Source organism: Cyrtonyx montezumae, unplaced genomic scaffold (assembly GCF_038088225.1).
Source record: "Cyrtonyx montezumae isolate F1298 unplaced genomic scaffold, pur_monq_1.0 scaffold_6, whole genome shotgun sequence".
Classification (NCBI taxonomy): Eukaryota; Metazoa; Chordata; class Aves; order Galliformes; family Odontophoridae; genus Cyrtonyx; species Cyrtonyx montezumae.
The window spans coordinates 10,635,864-10,654,257 of record NW_027072067.1 but is presented as its reverse complement, the minus strand read 5'-3'; the positions used below and the strand labels follow the sequence as shown (position 1 = coordinate 10,654,257).

The 18,394-nt window shown below is 51.7% G+C and overlaps 1 protein-coding gene across 1 annotated transcript in view; it reads right to left on the bottom strand.

The window, feature by feature from the left end:
* BSN (bassoon presynaptic cytomatrix protein) overlaps positions 1-15,348 on the bottom strand; it is a gene marked incomplete at its 5' end in the record, with an annotated part of 46,782 nt that extends 31,434 nt beyond the window's left edge. Inside the window, one exon of the mRNA XM_065749702.1 lies at positions 14,965-15,348. Within this exon, the coding sequence (XP_065605774.1) occupies positions 14,965-15,348 (384 nt within the window). The remainder of the gene's footprint in view (positions 1-14,964) is intronic.
* Positions 15,349-18,394: the final 3,046 nt, after the last annotated feature.

The following is an 18,394-nucleotide window of genomic DNA, read 5'->3' as shown; positions in this document are numbered from 1 at the left end:
ATCCCCAGGATGCTCAGCAGCTGCACAAGTATTAATGTATAGCACAGTCTGCAGGGTAACCAGGTCCGCTCATAGACTGCTCCAAGACGAGCAGGTATGATGCCAAACAGAACAGAAGCGCTCCTCAGCTCTCTGCTCCGTCCATGGCCCTGGGCCTCCAGCACAGCTCACCCCATTGCTCTACAGACCTGGCTGCACATCACTGCCAAGCTCCTCTTGCTCTTTGCTGTGCCCCGAAACTCTCCAGCTCCCCATCCTTCCTCTTGATCCTCAGCACAGTGAGACAATGTGCAGATGGTGCTGCCTGCTGCCCAAGCCGTCGCCTGGCACAAACCAGCCCAACCACCTCCTTCCAAGCCAGCCACACCACGCCGGGTTGCTGCAGCTACTGCTGTTTATTAGGTTTTGTCATTTCTGTTGGTCTTGCAATCACCGATCTGATCCACAGACTGAAGACATGCAGAATTCCACATAGACTTTTTTTACATTTCTCATCCCCTAGAGTTTCTTCCCGCAAAGCTATTTCAGAAGAGCAGCTCCCCAAATCCCATCAGCTTTGCATGCCATCCCCATCAGCTCTGATTAAGGAGAACCAATCCCTTCTATTCAGGTTCTCTCTCTCTCTGCAAAGTTCCCAGTATATAAGAAATGCAAATCTTGCCTTTCTGTGTAATCTTCTTACCCACTCTTTAAGACCCTGGAGCTAGGTAGAAACTGGGGAAAGATCTCCAAAGCCCAGAACTGCTCCCTGGCACTGAGAGCTGCCCCCTGGCTCCTGAAGGCCATGCAAGCCAGGTGTGGCTCAGGTACAAGCCACCAACGTAGTCCTGGGTGGCTGAGGGACTCCCCAGCTGGCTTGCCTCCCTTTGTGTGGGCAGACTGACCACAGCAAGGAGGAGAAATTGGAGAGAAATGGAGGCAAGAACAGAAAGAAGTTATCCTATCACTTCTACATGCTTGCTGAGTAACCAGCCAGAGGAAATCTGAGTGGAGGAATAAGGAAAACCACAAAGGGATTGGGGTCTAAAGGACAGTTCTGAAACCAAATCAGTCCTCTGGTGGAGAGCGAGCGAGGCTGCTTAAAAGGGAAAGGGACTGCTGGGCAAAATGAAGGGCATCACTGGAACTGGTAAATCAACAACATTCAGAGCTCGGCGTCACCAAGACCGACTGATTGGTGGGAATGAGAAGCTGTGAAGTGCACGAATTGCAGCAAAAAGCAGGAACTTCACAAAAACCTCTTGGGGTCCTTTTATCAAGTGCATTGGGGACAAAGGCTGACCAAGGAAGGACGCAGGTTCATTAATGGATGGATCGAGTCAAGCCACTAATGAGACAGATACAGCGTAAGTGCACTAATTACTGCTGGTGAACGTTTGGAAGGAAGCAGGATAATGCTCATCACAAGGATGAAGCGTTTCCAGCTTATTAGCAATTGAGACGAACATCCAACAACATCTACCAGCACTAAGGATATTTAAATTTGGCAGATCTGAATAATTTTGCATCCAAGAGATCTCAGAGAGCTAAGAAAACTGCTGCACACCGATGTTCATCTTCAAGCAAAAAGAGGAAATTTTAGAGGACTGGAAGAATCATCTGCTTGAATATCCAAGGCACGAGGGTATGACCTGACAGGACAGCCAGCCAGACATCCATCCAAGAGAGAAGGATGACACTGGAGTCACGCAGCAGAGAACTGAAGGGCAAGCAGATATGCCAGTCAACGTAGTGTTGGAGAAAATAGGTCATGGCGAGCAAACTTGATTTTATTCTCTGCTAAGAGTGTAGAATTGGTATTAGCAACAAATGGAAGTGATATAAGCGATGCCCAAAAGGTGTTTTAACCAAGCAATGTCTGATACGCTGACAAGAAGAAAGAACACCCTACAGAATATAACCAGAAGATGTGACTGCTGAATGCACTAAGCAGACTTCAGGGCGGATCTGGAGGACAATGGGGACTAAACATTGCTTGGGTACCTCTCCAATTGGGTCCCCATCTCACTGTGGTAACATCACCTACAACAGAGTTTGGTAGAGGGGCAGAGGGATAAATACAGGTGCAGATCTCCTGTGATCCCGTGCAGGCTCCGTGCAGGAAGAGCGATGCTGGCAAGCACGGAGGCAGCTCAGCCTCCACATCCAGCAGTGAGGGAGCCCTTCCAGAACTGCCGACGGTTCGACACCGACATTTTGAAATGAAGAGTACAACTCCGCAGAGGATACGAACCAGATCTGTGAAAGGGATTCTAGGAGAAAATGCCTGTAACGGGAGAATTAAAGAGGCCGATCTTTTCACTTTATCAAAGAGAAGATTAAGAAGTAACTTGATTACAGCATTCAGTGAAAACAATGTCAGGTACTAAAAGGTTCTTAATTAGTCAGAAAAGAGCATGAAAAGAACGAGTGACTGGAAATGGAAGCCAAATATATTAAGCATCGTTTTTAACAGCAGATGTTTCTAACCATTAAAGCAAATTATACATATGCTGCTGGGCTCGGTACAAGGCTCAGGGAGGCAAAACTTACACGGCCTTTTATCTATAGAGGATTTAGTGCCCAAATCCATACTAGCTGTGAACACTGGAGCTCTCATGGCACTTGGTAGGAACGTTAACTACGGTGTGCATCCACCAGCTGCCTGCCCCATGGGGCAGGGATATGCAACACATGCTGGCTGTGCAACAGCTGATGGAGACCCCGTGCTCAGTACTGGCTCGTGTCCAGTTGCCATCCCCCAACACGCCAGGTCCTTTCTAGCAGGGCTGTGCTTCATCCTTACATCCACCAGCTTGTACTAATAATGGGGACTGCCACGACCCAGGAGCAGACCTTGCACCTGGATTTGTTGAACCTCAGAAGGTTTTCCCGGGCTCACAGCTCAGCCTGCCTAGGTCTCTGGATGACATCCTGTCGACCACACCACACAGCTTGGTGTCATCCGCAATGCGCAGGTTGTTTTGTGCTTTGGAGGTAAGACAATACAGCTCTGAGAGCATCGTCTGTGCAGGGCGCAGCCCTCGCAGCACACAGGAGAAACCTCAAAGTGAACTGCAAGCAGAAAGACTTCTCAAGCAAATGCCTGAGACCATCTTCAAGCCAAAGTTTAGGATTTTCACAGAGAAAAATACTGGCTTTACTGCGGATTTCCTATTTGGAGGTCACACAGAATGCTGTCCTTCTGCATAAGCAGCAGAGGACAGGAAAGCATTAGATGACCCTATTTAAGAATTAGGCGACCTGAGAGCACAGCCCTTAGCCACAGGAGCCCCTTGGATCTGCTGGGAGCACAGCTCATCTGACCCGCTGGAAATTTTAGGCTGGGAAGAGAAGCTCCCAGTCATCCCAAGTGGGGTATGCTCATTCCCATCTGAGGTCAGCCTCTTACATTACGGGGTGCACAGCCAACTGGAAAGCATGAGACGCTCATGGAAAATAAGACAAGGAAAGGAATGGGGGTTTACTCTGAGTTGCCCCAAATGCATGTTTAGAAATCTGCAGAACTAAATAATGAAAAACCATATTTTGGGGCAGCAAGCAGTTGGCCCCCAGCAGAAAGCCCTCAGCTGCCAGCCTGCGGGAGCCCCAGAGAGCTCCATCCCCTGCAGCCAGCCCAGCAGGGGCACAGCTCCCTCACTGCCCTCCCCGGAAACCAAGACCCCCAGGGCCAGAGCAGTGCAAACATGATGGAGTCTGGATTTGGAAATGCAGGTGCTGAGCTCCTCGCTCTGGAAGCTCAGTGCTGCGGGCCATGCATGGGATGAAGTGTGATGCTGTCGGTGGGTGCTGTCCCAGAGGAAGGCTGCGGCATCCTGCCCTAAGCTTTGTGCTGCAGAGCTACCAGAGACCTCCCTCGAGTGTCCTCACATGTCTCTAACTCATCAGCTCAGCCTGCAGCTGAAAAGCCACCGTCTAAAGAAATCAGCTTGTCAGCGAAACGGCCCTTCTCTGCTATGCCCAAGTTTTGCTCATTTCTCCTACAGCAGCACAGGAACAGAGCTCATACCCTCCAAACAGCACTTTGGAGGGGTGCACAGACCACTTGCAAAAGGTAAAGCATTCCCTGGGAGGCTGCAGCATGCTGCTGCACCAGTGAGGGGTTGGTCTGGGGGGAGCGCACACAACTGCTCTCTCCCTCTGCAGCTCCACAAGCAGCCCTGGGGCCAGGAGGCGAGTGCAACGTGCCAGCACCACGCGGATGTGCACGGGGAGAGGCGTGGGCTGCAGCTTGCTGGTCACATCCCAATGCACACTCACACAAGGATGCAGCAGTCTGGAGGGGCCATGCAATTCGCATTCAGGCATTGAATGGACAAGGGGATGGGTCGCTGAGAAGCTTTGGAAAAAAGGCCACCTTACGTGCATCTTTTTCTTCAAAGACAACAAAGCAAATCTAGTCCTCAGCACTGCTGCCCTGGAGGGGAAGCCACAGAAGCCACCAGCAGCCATCCTGTCAGGGCCTGCCAGGAAACAGCCAGCCCATGCTGGTGAGCGGGAGGAACAAACCCCCAGACTCATCTCCTCTGCTGCAAACAACAGATGGGGAATCACATTTGCCCAGAGAGCCGAGCTGGGAAATAAGATGGTGCCATTTCATCCTATTAGTCATTTATTAACCAATTTTCCACTAAATAAGCCTCTTTCTCTAGTCAGCACCCCCCAAACTAAGCTAATGCTTCAGAACCATTAGAAATCACAAACGGTTGTCATCTCTGCTGCAAACAGAAGAGGGAAGGGTGGCGGAGTGGATGTAATGTGCTCCTGCTAGGAAATCACTGCTCAGATATGAGCACGACTGGGAAAACGCTGCCTGGAGCATGGTCCGCCATCACGCCGTGCCCATCCGTCCTGGGGATGGCTGCTCCTCTCCATGCCAGGCGCTGTGAGTGCCCCGCTTCCAGCCCCAGCCATTCCCTGGGTAGCACTGGGTGAACTCGGGCACTCAGCCACTCCCCGATCCCAGCTGGGAATGCAGCAGCAAGCTCGGGGCCATCCTGTGGGACGCAGCAAGCCCACTGCCAGCCCTCCTTACCCACAGCACCCACAACAAACACTCCCAACCCACCAGCAAACAGCGCTGGAACTGACCTCGATCCGCCGCAGCACGCCGGGCAGCGCTCCCACACCGACGTCCCCATCGCTGCCGTCTGCTCGCTGAGCACCAGCCCTGCTCTGCTGCCCAGAGCGGGGTTAAGAGCTGGGAGCAGAGGAAGGGGAACCTCTCCCTGTGCTCTGCCCCCGCCTGCGTGCCGTGCCACCGCCGCTCCTCTCTGGGTGCAGGGCCCCTCGCTGCGCAATGCTGCCCAGCTCCACGCGCCCGCAGTGCCGTGGCCCCAGGCGAAGGGACAAGTCCTTCCGCTTCATTAGGGAATGTTTCTTGTGCGATTTGCTGCCTCACTAGCTCCTGTTTAGACAGCCTTTGTTCCCCGTCCATGGGAGCACACAAAAGGTTTGGACGTAGGGATGTGCTTGGAGGGTGCTTTCCTCTGCGCGTTGTCAGGAGGAACAGCAGAAAGCTCACCCTGGGCTTTCACCTCGTGAGATGGCAGCGTGGACGTGCTTTAAGTGCGGCCTCCAGCCCTGTGGCTGCAGAACCTCGGTGCGAGGTCACAGAAAGCACAACGGATGGCTCTGCCTGCTCTGGCTGCCATTACGGAGCCCTGCGGCAGGGCGGCTCGCTGCTGGGAGCCTGAGGGTCCCCGTAACCCAGGCTTCTATACAAGCCAAGGAGAGGCCCAGGAGGAGCCTGGGGACATGGGAGCTCATGCTGGTGCTCAGGGTAGGGCATAAATAACCCAAAGTATCCTCGGAGGCACAGAGCTCTGGGGCCTCCCGTCCTCTCCCTACAGAGGACGCCTCGCTGTGCCCACCTACCCCAGTGCAGTGCTCACCTCTGAGTGAACCAGCTGGAATGGGCAACCGTCTCCATTCATGGCAGGAGAGTTGGACTAGATGACCTTTAAGGGTCCCTTCCAACTCAAATGGTTCTATGATTCTGTCATTCTATGAATCAGTGTGTAATAAATGCAATTACAGCATTTAAGGCCTGAAGACAGACAAGGCATCGCACGATGCCTTTACATACATAAACAGATTTAATTACACAATTATTCCAGATAAACACGATAAGTTCCCTGCTATGAATAATTCACAATCAAGCTAGCCACACCATCTATAAAACACAAACCTAGAGCCATAGAAAAGCAAAAGCAAGAAATGCAGTGGTCCTGCAATACCCCAAAGCTGACATGGTTTCTACAGGTAGCACTTCCCCCACGCCTGGAAGCAAGCTTTGGACAGCAAGCACATAAGAAAAGAGCTCTGTGGGGCAGAAAGCCTTCAAACTTCTGTGGTCTGCCTTGGTCAATCAAGAAGCTGCAAAAGGGGAACAACAGGGACCCCAAGCAATTTTGGCCAGACGTATGTGCAGTGTGTGGAGGCAGGAAGACAAGTGGAGGGAGAAGAAACAACAAGTGTTAATGATGTGAGAAGCTTAAGCACCCTCACTGTGAAGTACTAATTGTCATCCTACACTGAGCTCCTCAGGGTAAAGAATGATACTGGGTGAAAAGGTCTATTCTAGAACTGCCAACCAACCAACACCAATCTCAACAGCCAACCTAGAGCAAAACTCAACCCAGCTTCTTGTTCTCAAACACCGGCCAAAAGAGCAATAGCATGCACTCCCCATGGCTGGTCTGTTCTTGCCAGAAATCACTCCCATGGCCTATGCTCTTGTGTTCGGATCCCTGTGCTGCTTCATGGATTCAAGTACTGAACAAATTAGATAGCCACAAGGTAAAGTAGGACTTAAGCCACGATCCAGCTTAAGGGCAGCAGAGCAGCACAATGGGGAGCAGAAAGCTGGAGGGGCCATCTTGGTGCTGCAGGAACACTGCTGGGGAGGGAAGGTGCCAGGACTCACCACACCCAAAAAGCAGGGCCCCATGAGATGGAAATGGAACGAGACGCGCATCCAAAGGAAAGCACCCCATGTGCCCTGTAGGATTCTGTCACGCAGGCAGGAGGCACAGGGCAGCCAAGGCACCCAGTCCTGCCTGCTCTCTGCAGCACCCTGCTTCTCCCAGGAGATGCTGCCTGCTATAGGTTGTGCTGACACCGTGCTCAACTCCAGCAAACCCATGCTGAGGGCTGCGGGGTTTCACCCTCCTGTCCTGCAGCAGCAGAGGGCCCTGCAGGAGGTGTCTGCTCCCCTGACAGATGGCTGTCTAATTGGGTCCTTACACCTCCCAGCCGTTGTGGATTTACTGGGTGGGCACTGCAAAGGGGAATAGCAGGGCTTTAGCTTAACTGTCCTCACTGCTAGAGAGCAGAACCAAAATATCAACCTAATTCTTCCTTGCAGTTTAAGCTCACTTCTTGCTGTTCCTTTCTCCAGGAACCAGAATTTATGGCATTCCACAAAAACAGCCTGAGAGCAGATTCCTGCCCAGGGCACCTGTCTGGATCCCTGCATCAAGGCCATGAGGCACCTCTCCCAGCTGGTCACTTAAATCAGGATTTTTTTGCTTGCCTGCAGACACCAGAAAGCTGCACAGGATGCCTTCCAATGAAGAGTTTGTTGTCCTCTTCCAGCATCACACAAAGAAAACATGAAGTTACCCAGTTCAGGAAGCACTCTGCTCCCTTCCTGATCAGAAATTAGCTTTCAGCAGATGTACCAAGGACCTGTCAGCCCCATTTGAAATCCTGTGCAAGCTTGCAACACAAGCTGGCTTCATTCTGCTCAAAGGATGCATGGAGTCCTTGATTACAAAACCAAAAACTACCACAGAAGAGAAAAAATGTAAAATAACTACTCAGTTAACAGAAGGAAAAAAAAAATGCCCAAAGGAAATATTTCCTGCATTTCAGGTTCTTTAGCTTTTTGCCTACTGCTTCAGGGTGGGTGGCTGGGTGTCCTGTTCTCTTGTTTGGAAGGAGGATGCCCTGCAGAAGGTGTGCAGGAGCTTTATCAGTGGGTTGGATGAGGCGATTGCCAGAGCTCCCTTCTGACCCCTATGGTTCTACGATTCTTGCTCCAGCCCCAGGGCAGCACCTCTGCATACCACGCACCAGTCCCCCAGAGCTGCCACCCCAGCACAGAGCTGGTGGATGCCTCGTGCCAGCTGGGGACTGCATCTATCCAGACTAAACGGAAAATAAAGAAGAGCAAACTGCATCATTCAAACTGATTTCACCTCCCCTTTGATTTACTACAAGTTCCAAATGCCAATTAGGAACCGCTTCGGGAGAGAAACCATAAATCTTGTCCCAGTGCCCCAGCTCCAAGCAGAGGCAGCTCAGGCGTGACCATCAGCCATTGAGCTCTGACCGACAGTGCATCCATCAGATGAGGGAGCAACAGCAAGCACTGCTCTCTGCATCTTGCAGAGCTCTCCAGTTCCTGGTGCTGTGCAGCCAAAGCTCCAGTCAAACAGCAGCAGCCACAGGTCTGTGAGCAGCCAGACCCAAGCTGCAAGGCAGGGATGGATCAGTAAGAGGGAAGCAGCAGGATCTGTGCATCAGGGTGGAAAGCATTTTGCATCCAAATAAACACTGCCCTTCCAATAGCTTTTATCTGCCCACACACTCATCTGTTTGGGCACTGCTCAGTACATCCCCTGCCTGGCACTTTGCAGGGATAGGAAAGCAGTGGTAGAGATGGAGAACATGGATAATAGGTGGGGAAGGTGGGAGGCACGGGGTGATGATGTGAGGCCATGCACAGCCCCCAGAGGACATCTCCCCAACGCAATCCCACCCTGGGACCTCTCACAGCAGACCTGCCTCCAGCCAGAGCTCAGCACCCAGAAGTACTTACAGGAAACAGAACATCAGAAGCAGCAAGGCTTTATAATTCCTAATCCACTATGGCAATAACGGTCACCTGCTGTGAGTAAGCAGTGGCACCCAGCAGCCACTCAGAAGATAGGCTGCAGCAGCAGCATGCTGGTCTGGTCATATTTTTTAAAATGCTCTTCAATCTGAAAGCCACAATCATATCATCTGGAAAATTAACAAGGCAGGTCAGAACATAAGGTAGAGTTTGGAAGAACAAACTGCAGTACACTAGCTGGTTGTGTGACAGCGTGCTGAGCTCTACCAAGCACCAGCGTATTTGGTTTTCTCAAGGCCTGAGAGGTTTCCCAATAGGGAGAGCACAAGGACAAGCCTTTCCCAGCAAGAAGCATGCTGGTTGTTACTAAGGAATCCAGAAATTCAGGTAAGTCAACTCTCTTAGGTGCAGAGGGTGACTTGTGCTACAGACCACTGGTTTTCTGCAGGTCCTTCCCACTGATCCTGGATGCAACCTGCTGGGCACAACGCTCCACTTAAGACGGTTGCACTGGGAAAGCACAGCAGCCAAGTGCTGGCGATGGAATGGCAGCAAGGGCAGGAGGACTGTGTGGTGTGCAAGGGAGCACAGGAAGGACCAAGCAGTACAATACATGGGCAGAGCCAAGGTTGGGCTGGGTTTGGAGGAGCCATGATCCCGAGGAGCTGCAGCCACCTCTCCTCCTGCCCACCTCGCAACCTATACATTCACATCCTTTGCAGGGGACTTGTGCTGAGCCCACGCTTCTTGCAAAGCTGAGGTACGTGCAGCATCAAGCTCTTTTGCTCTTTGGGGACAGGGCTTCAAATAGCTGCTTGCTTGCGGCAATTAAATGGGAAGAGCGCTGCTGCCGACTCCGATAGCAGGCCGTGCTGTGACTGATGCAAACACCGTCTGCAGCGCCCTGATAAGGATGTTGGCTGATTCACAATAATCTAGACTTTGCTGAACACAGGAGCCCGAGCGTTTGTGCTTCTGTTTCCTCGTATCGGGAATACGGTGTGTCATGCTCATCAGAAGGGCATGGGGCACCAAAGCTTCCTTCTTGTTAGACTGCTGCCCACTGTCCTGCCGCTCTGCACGTCTGCTCTGAGCAGACTGCCAACTGCCCCTGGTAGTGAGCATCTGACCCCATGGCTCAGACCTGCATGCAGGGAGGGTGCCAGAGCTGTGGGGAGGGAGCAGACAGTGTTCAGCCTGCTTCCCACCTCGAGGGAGTTCCGTGAGCCAGCCTGTCATCAGTCCTGGGATGGCTGGGAGGTGCTCAGGGGTGTCATGGGCAGAAACATGGCTATGGAGCCAGCAAAGCATTGCTACCCCCCACACTGGTCTCAAGCTGCTGCAGTGCTGCACTGCTGCATTGCACCCCTCCCTTAAGTCATCTCAGCAAACTGTCATCCCATGCAGCAGCGTGGCTTGTTCCTGACCCATCAGGACCACATTTCCTTCTCCAAATTTCCCCGTTGAGCCATTCCGACAACATTGCACTGATTGCTCCCAGAGAAGAAAGCTAAGCCAACACCGGGGTGTATTTACAACACCAACTGAATCCAGAGCAGAAAAATCCTACCCTTTGGCTGTTCTCAAGAGGTTTACCATCTAGATAAAGCAGCACTTCAATCAGAGCTAAATTAACCACTCTTCATAGCTCAGTTAGCACTGCATCCTTGCAGTGGAGTGCTGCCCAGCAGCACGGCTGTGTGCTGGCCTCCAAACAGGAGCAGCCAGGTTGCACGGGCTGAATCTGTGAGGAACACCTCAGAAGATGCACCCATCGCTGTGCTGCTTGCACACACAGGGCTGTTTTCAGACATTTCTGATACTTTCACACTTCCCAAATCCCCTTTTAGCACCTAAATGTGACCGTGACTCAGATGGGGAAGGGTCTGAGCACTGTGATGTCCCAGGGAGAGAACTGGGAGTAAAAGAGCACAGCACACAGGGACACACCAGTCCTGCCCCTAGCTGCTCCAGAGAACACAACCACGACCACCCATCATCCAGGCAGGTTCACCTTTGGAAGCCCAGTGATGGAGGAAAGCATATCTGCAGCCAGGTTCGTTTTTGAAGTGAATGAAGTGACACATGAAGTGGGAGCTGGAGAACACCCAGCCCTGCAGGCAGCACGCTGTCATGCCAGGCAAGGATGAGGCAGGACCACGATGAAAACGCTGAGCAGAAAGCAGGCTGCCTCTCACCCCCTGCAGCACCACAGCCCAGCCTGCAGGGCTTTGTCAGCCCTCTCCTGTGGTCCCCCTCTGCTCCCAGGGCTGTGCATCGCCTGCCTTCCCACAGCCTGCTTGTCACAGGCACAGTTAGTCAGCGGCCAGCGCTTTGCCCGGCTCGTGGTGACATTTTCTTTGAGTGGATTTCTCATTATTGGAATCGTTTGCGCAGAGAGGAGTGAAAGGCACCACACGGGAAGGAACAGCCGGAATTACTCATAAGCTTTTTTTTGTTGTTGTTGGCTCTGACTTGGGCGGCCATCCATCCATCGTGCAGACAACTTGTGCATCTCTGCAGAAGCCCCAGCTCGGTCTGCAGCAGTGGCTGCAGAGGCAAGCAAGACATTTATATTTAGAAAGCCTGGGCAAAGTGTGAGCGCACTGCTCTCCAGCTTCCTATTAGCTGCTCCATTCAGCTCTAATCATTCCCATTAGAAAAAGATAGAGCATAAATAAATAAATAAAAGTCCAACTGGAAAATAAGAGGAGCATCCTTGGGCACACCACTGCAGATTCAGAATGAAATGAGGGCTTGGTGCGGAGATAAGGGGATGGAGAGGTGAAGGGCACACATGACCTGTCAGTGCAGGGAGACAAACTTACAATTCCCATCGATATTTTCACATCACAAGAAAACAAGGAATCGTTCAGTGCAATCACACTGACTGCAGACATCCTCCCATCTGGACACAGTAATGGAGCACAGTGAAGCCACTCCAAATGGCACGGGGACATGAACAGGGCACTGGGAAGGGAAAGCAGCTGCTAGAGGACTTCCACTTGGGGAGATCAAGTTCTAATGAGTGTACTTCAACACCTATGGACTGCATCTGATGAACACATTCCCCATAGGTTCATAGATACATTAGGTTGGAAAGGACCTACAAGATCATCTAGTCCAACAATCCTCCTATCACCATCCCTACCCACTGAACTACTAAATCAAATCCCTTAGCACCTCATCTAAACGCTTCTTAAATCTTCTTGGGCCTAGGCAGCCCAGTTGAGAAAAGCACTGCAGGAGCATAAGGAAGAACTCAAGGAATCACTGTAATCCCCAAACAGTCCCTGAGCAAACCCATTAGACACGGAGAGCAGCATTTCAGTGCAAATTAAAGCACGTATTTAAATGCTGCACCACTGCTCTTGATTAAAATCAAAACCAACTCCTTTTCAATGTTCTCTTTATATTGTTTGGGATGGGGAGGAAATGAATGAAAAGAAACAACAACAACAACCTTAAGAGAATACTGCAGACGTTTGTTTCTCAGCTCAGTAATGCGCTGTGATGCTTCCAAAGCCACGAGCAGCAGATAGGATGCCTGCAGGTTCCTCCTCATTGTACCAAACAGAGCAAATCCAATCAGAGGAATGTGCTGTGGGACCACTCAGCCAAAGTGTGCCACAGGAGCAGCATCACCAGGCAGAAGATGGAGAGAAAGAAGGTTTTCTAACAGCACTGCTCTGCCTGGCAGCCGGCAGAACAGTCTGATCAAAGAATAAAATAATATCACTCCTCTGAGACAGAAGAAAACTAAAGGGGGTTGAAGTTTTAACGAGAAGTTAAAAATCCCAGTGTGTTAGCACTGCGTTTCCAATCCCGCACCTCCATTCCAAAGCCTATTTCATACGTGGGAGTGTGAGCAAACTGATAGATTTCACCATTCTGCTCCATAACTTCTTCACATTTCACTCCCAGCCTTTAACGGTGCCATCACCGCTCCTCGCTTCACGTTTCCTCTTGCCTAAAATACAGCAAGAGTGCTGACCTTCAGAAATAGGTGAATGAATGAGGAAGCTCGTGCATCCTTATGCCACAGAATGGAAAACTCTGAGAGCACTTATTTTAGAGCAAGAATATCATTACCCACACGTCAAACCACAAGCGACACAGGCAGGGATGTGTCTACCCAGCCCTGTGAGACGAGAACAAGCTGATGCTCAATAAACTGAAATTGAAAGAAACCAAACAAAAGATAGTGTTGCTCTGCAAGCAATTGGAGAGACCCACAGCACCAGGTGCCCCAGTGGCTGACTGCAATGCAACAAGCACCACTTGCCATGAAAAAAAATCAAACAATTGCTGAGCCATATGAAAAAGGAAAAGAGAAAAAGATGGAAAGAAAAAACAAATTTCGGATGAAATTTACATCCTTTAGAGCATAAGGTCTCGCCTAGTGACAGGGTAAAAGTGCCTTGCCCCCTCATCCCAAACACACACACACTTGCGGTTTCTGGCAGCCCACAGACAGTACAGAGGAGGATCTGCTGCATAAAACACCGTTTGGTTTCCTTGGTTTCAGCTTTCTCAGAAAATATGATGTTCCTGATAATTGAATCCCACTAATGAGCCTTGAAAGTAGAAAGAGAAGTTAGAAAGACGCATCTACCGCAGCCACAGAGTAGAAACCATCAACTATTCACATGGAAATATATACATGAGCAAAAGGGAGCAGGGCTGCATAAATCACAAGGATCAGGGTGCAGCAGCCTTATAGTACCTCTTGGATTTATGGGGTCAGACTGGATATTGAAAAAAGTTTTGCACAGTGAGGCCAGCAAAGCAGCAGAGCAAGAGCACACAAGGTTCCTGCAGCTGCCTGAACCACCTGCTGCAGGTATCTCTGCTCCAGCAGGGCTCAGATCAGGTGGCCCCAGAGGACCCTGCCAACCTTAGCCACAATATGATCGCAATGACTCTCATTTGACTCCCACCAGCAAGGCAGACAGCAGCTGCATAAACATCCCTTTCACTCTTTTTAATGCCACCTGTGTTCTAGCAGCAAAGGTCATACTGGAAATAGGGGAAGGGAAGCACCCCATGCAACAGCTGCACAGGATGACAAGGCACATGGCTATCTTGGTGGACTGATGGGTTGTATTCATCATGGCAAAGCTCCTGGGGCACCCATCATGGAAATCCTGCAATGTCTGGAGCATAGGGCATTCCACAGGGGTTTGAGGCCTTATGATGCTCTCCATGGAAGTAAATGCCTCATTACAGCAGTACTGGGTTCAGGGTGTTTCAGGACACCAAGAAAGCAGCAACCAGTGCTCTCTTTCCCCAGGGAAACCACTGTAGACAAAGAGTCCCTCCCAGAGAATGGTATCTAGAAACTGCAGCTTCTGGTTGTTGGACAAATGGCAACTGCTCACCACTTTCAATAAAACACAGGCACCTAGGTGACCTGAGCATCTAAATCCTGTTTCTTAATGTACTGAAATCACATGGCTGCTTTCCCCAGGTTTTGAAGCATTTAGTCCAAGAGAGGAACCCTGCAGCAGGTTCATGCCCAGAGCCTCCAGCTGCCTCCCACCCCACCTGGGGGACTCCAACAGAACCCCTCCATAGGGAGTCCCATGCTGCAGCAGGACCTGACCCAGGAACGCCACACATCCACCTCACGCCTCTGCTTGTAGAGCAGAGCACTATCCCAGAGACATCCCTCACGCACAACCACTCTCAGGGTGAGAAAAGCCAGAAGCAACTCCTTCACCCCAAAACCACAACCACTCACAGCATGGCTGTACCAGCCAATATCCTGGAAGCACCAACAACTGCTCCTCCCAGCACTTGGCCCTTGGGATCAGGGCAGTGCCATGTGTACGGCCAGCCCCAGCACCCCACCAAGAAGCCTCAGCTGCAGACTGAACCTTTGAGCTGCCCCAGCACCTCCCTTTAACTAGCATCCCTCCCTCCACCCCCCAAACGCCAGCTGGTATCACAGCATTATCCACAGATTGGCCAGCAAGATCAACACCTTAAATGCTTTGCAGCTGTTAAAAGCAAAGGTGCAGCATCTTGGAGAAAGGAAAACACAACCACCACGCTCTCTGGCAGCCCGTAAAGCTTCACCCCTGCACTTAAAAGCCTGATGGGGATAATGGAGACGTTACCTCGGTGAGATGCGGGTTGGGGTTGAAGCCGCACTGGTTGCAGACCTTGCTGTGACACTGGGTGCAGGCATTGAAGTTGGGCTGGCTGGGTGCTGAGGTGAGCTCCGTTGTCTTGCAGATGGGGCAGAGGGTGCTGCTGGGCAGGGGCGCGATCTGGGGCAGTGAGTAGGGCGAGGTGGGTGTGCTGCCCCGCTCCGGAGAGGCTGAGGGTGACCGTCCTGCTCTCTGGCCGCGGGCGTCCACCTGCAGTGTCCTGCGGGGTCCCTCGGTCTGCCCACGGCCCCGCATCTCGCGGGGGCTTTCAGAGCCCTGTGCCAGGGAGGGTGGTGCCGATCGCTGTCCGGATGCGTGGTCCAGCTGCTCCGGTCTCCTTGGTGTGCTGAAATGTCATTAAAACACAGTATGGTTAAGTAGAGGCTGAAATGATCCTTAGAGATGTGGTGCCTCGCAGACCCAGCTCAGCTGATGGAGGCACAGTGAAACCCTTCTGCAAATGTGAGAAATAGCTCAGCAGGGCAGAAAGATGTGCTTTACCTTATGAAATGGGGCACAACTTGAACCCTCCCTTACAAAACTCAGTGGTGATGCAACTGAATGACTCCACGTGCCCTGAGTTAAATGCAGTGCAGAAGGTTGCACAGAACAAGCACGTGGTGAGCATGTGGCTGCTCAGCTCTGCTGTGCTCCTCCAACAGGAACCACTGCTGCCCAGAGCCGTGGGTGCCCACCCCCGAAGGTGTCCCCGGCCATGGAGAGAGCCTGGGCAGCCTGAGCTGGGGGGGGAAGCCGGCCCACTGCACTGGTGGGGCTTGGAGGTCCCTTCCAACCCAACCGTGCTGTGGTTCTATGACTGTCATACACACAGAGCACCATTTTCCCCCATCCTCACTGCAGCAATGCCACCTCTTACCTTCCCCAGAAGACACAGGGGCTTTAGCTGCCAGCTCCCATGATACTCCCAAGGACAGCACCGCTAAAGAGCTTAGTGGCTCTGCGTCCCCCATGAGCACATGGCTTCCTGTGCTGCCCGGCAGCACTTAGCCCTCACCCGATCTCTGTGCCCAACATGGAGCCCTGCATCCCCCACGCCATGCTGTGCAGAGCCTGGGGAGCCTTGCTTACAGGAGGGAGAAGTCGATGTCAGTATTCTGCCACCCAAACCCGCTGTAATCCAGAGCTTATCAGCAACAGCCACGAGTACTTCTCACGCAGGTGGAAGCTCCGCTGCCCGCACTGCCTGCCATCGCAGCCGTTTGAGGGAAAGCATTACCCAGAATCTCAAATGTAATAAAGTGATGATTTACCTGAGCAGGGACTGACCTTATGAGGGTTTAAAAAGGGAACTTGGATGCATAAAACTAATGAAATTGAAAGCGCGCGTTGCTGCAGCCACAGGAACTTGGATGAAAATAAATATTAAAACGTCGCTTTGGGAATTTGTGGATTGAAACCCGGTGCTCCAAAGGGGGAAGCATTTGGCTTCGGCCGTTCTCATCGTGTTTTGCAGTTGGCAACACTGCTGTCAGTGTTGCTGAGCACCCACCTCATCTTGTTCAAGCACTTTCCTCGTGCAAAAGGAGAGCTCTGTGCAGGAGATGGAGGTGTGGGAGCAAGGAGATGTGTGCACCACCCTGTGCATCGTTATCCCCATGCTGCTGATGACAGGGAATGCGGGCTCAGAAAGTCACTGTCTGTGTCCCAACAGCACTACTGCTGCAGACACTGATGGAGCCGTGTCCAGGCTGCAAACCCGTTCCCAAGGAGTGCCCTCCAGTGTTCCTCTCATGGACAACTAAATGGAGGCATCTCAGTGCTGCAGGATTCCACCCACTGGGTGGGGGATTTTGCACAGTCACAACTCCCCAAACCAGCCTCCAAACCGTCCTACCTGTGCTGGTTAGTTCAATTTCATACAAATATGATGTGTCATGAAGAGATGTCATTAGCTTTAGGAAGGGTGAGAAGAATGCAACCTGACCCCCATCCCATCCCATCCCATCCCATCCCATCCCATCCCATCCCATCCCATCCCATCCCATCCCATCCCATCCCATCCCATCCCATCCCATCCCATCCCATCCCATCCCATCCCATCGGCACAGCGTTCCACTGTGGGGATTCCTGTGCTAAGGCAGGAGGGAATGGCTCCAACCTAGCTCAAGTTAGCTCAGGCTTGTTGAGGCACCTAATAGGATTCATGGAGAGGCTCAAGGGAGTGGGGGCAGCAGATGTCCCCTGACTTCAGTCCCAGCTCTGGATTCACACCAAAGTGAGCCCTGGAAACAAGCATGGTGAGTACTAGGGAAAAACAAAGCTCTTCTGCCAGCAAAGAAAGAAGGAAAACATATGACCCCACACCAAAACCTATGGGAGAAGAAGAAAGTAAACCAAGATACAGTGTGAGAAGCGAGGAAATGTGCGGATGGGGACAGCTAGAAGATGGAGGCTCAGTGAGCAGGCAGGGACTGGAGCTGCTCCACTACGAGCGCAGATTTGACCTACTTGGTTTGACTGAAACCTGATGTGAGCATCCACATGACTGATTTTAAGAATCAGCGAATATAACCTATTTAGGAGCCAAGAGGGAGTGGAGCAGGAGGAGTTGTACTCCCAGTGAAACAGCACGGGGTTTGCGTTGCTTGAGACTTAGAGAAAAATGATTTCCAAAGCTTATGGTTAATGATAGGAACTTACACAGGATGGTAGCAGATATCAGTTGGGATGTGCTGCCTATCGCCAAGTGGGACTAGAAAACAGGACGTGCAGCCTTTCAATAAATGAGCCAAAAATGAATTCCTGCCATGGAGGGCTTCTGCTTTGAGCTGTGTACAGCCAACGTCTCAGGCAACAGTGCTGAGACATCTGCAGGGCTGGGGAATATTGCTGCCGACAGCTTCCCAGCCCCAAAAATGCTTCTGATGTGGGGAGCTGTGCATTTGGCTCTGCGCTGATACACAAAAAAGCAGCAGCTACACGATTCAGAACCAGCACTGCCACAAATACAAGTGCTTAATTACACTTAGGGCCACACAGGATGGATTTCGTGCTGGGACTGTGTGTACTGGAGGGCTTTCAACCAGCAAACGCCACAAAGCTGACAACAGTTCTGCTCCGGAGAGGCTGGGGAACAGACAGCAAAGCAGGAGACAACAAACAGCGATGGGGAACTGTCAGAGGGGATTTTGTTAGATGCCAACACATGCACTCCTGTGAAAGGCCACGGTGGTTAATGAATTACTTCTGTGAGCAGTGGAAAAACCCCATTCTCTGCAGCTCCATGTTCTGGGGCTGCTCCACCCCCGTGAGATGCAACTCCTGCCAGCAAAGCACGCACCCCATGCACCTCTCCTGGTGCCCACGAGCGCACACGGCACCACGGGAGCAGCACAGACAGCTGGAAGTCAGGTGGACCACAGAGTCACAGAGGTTG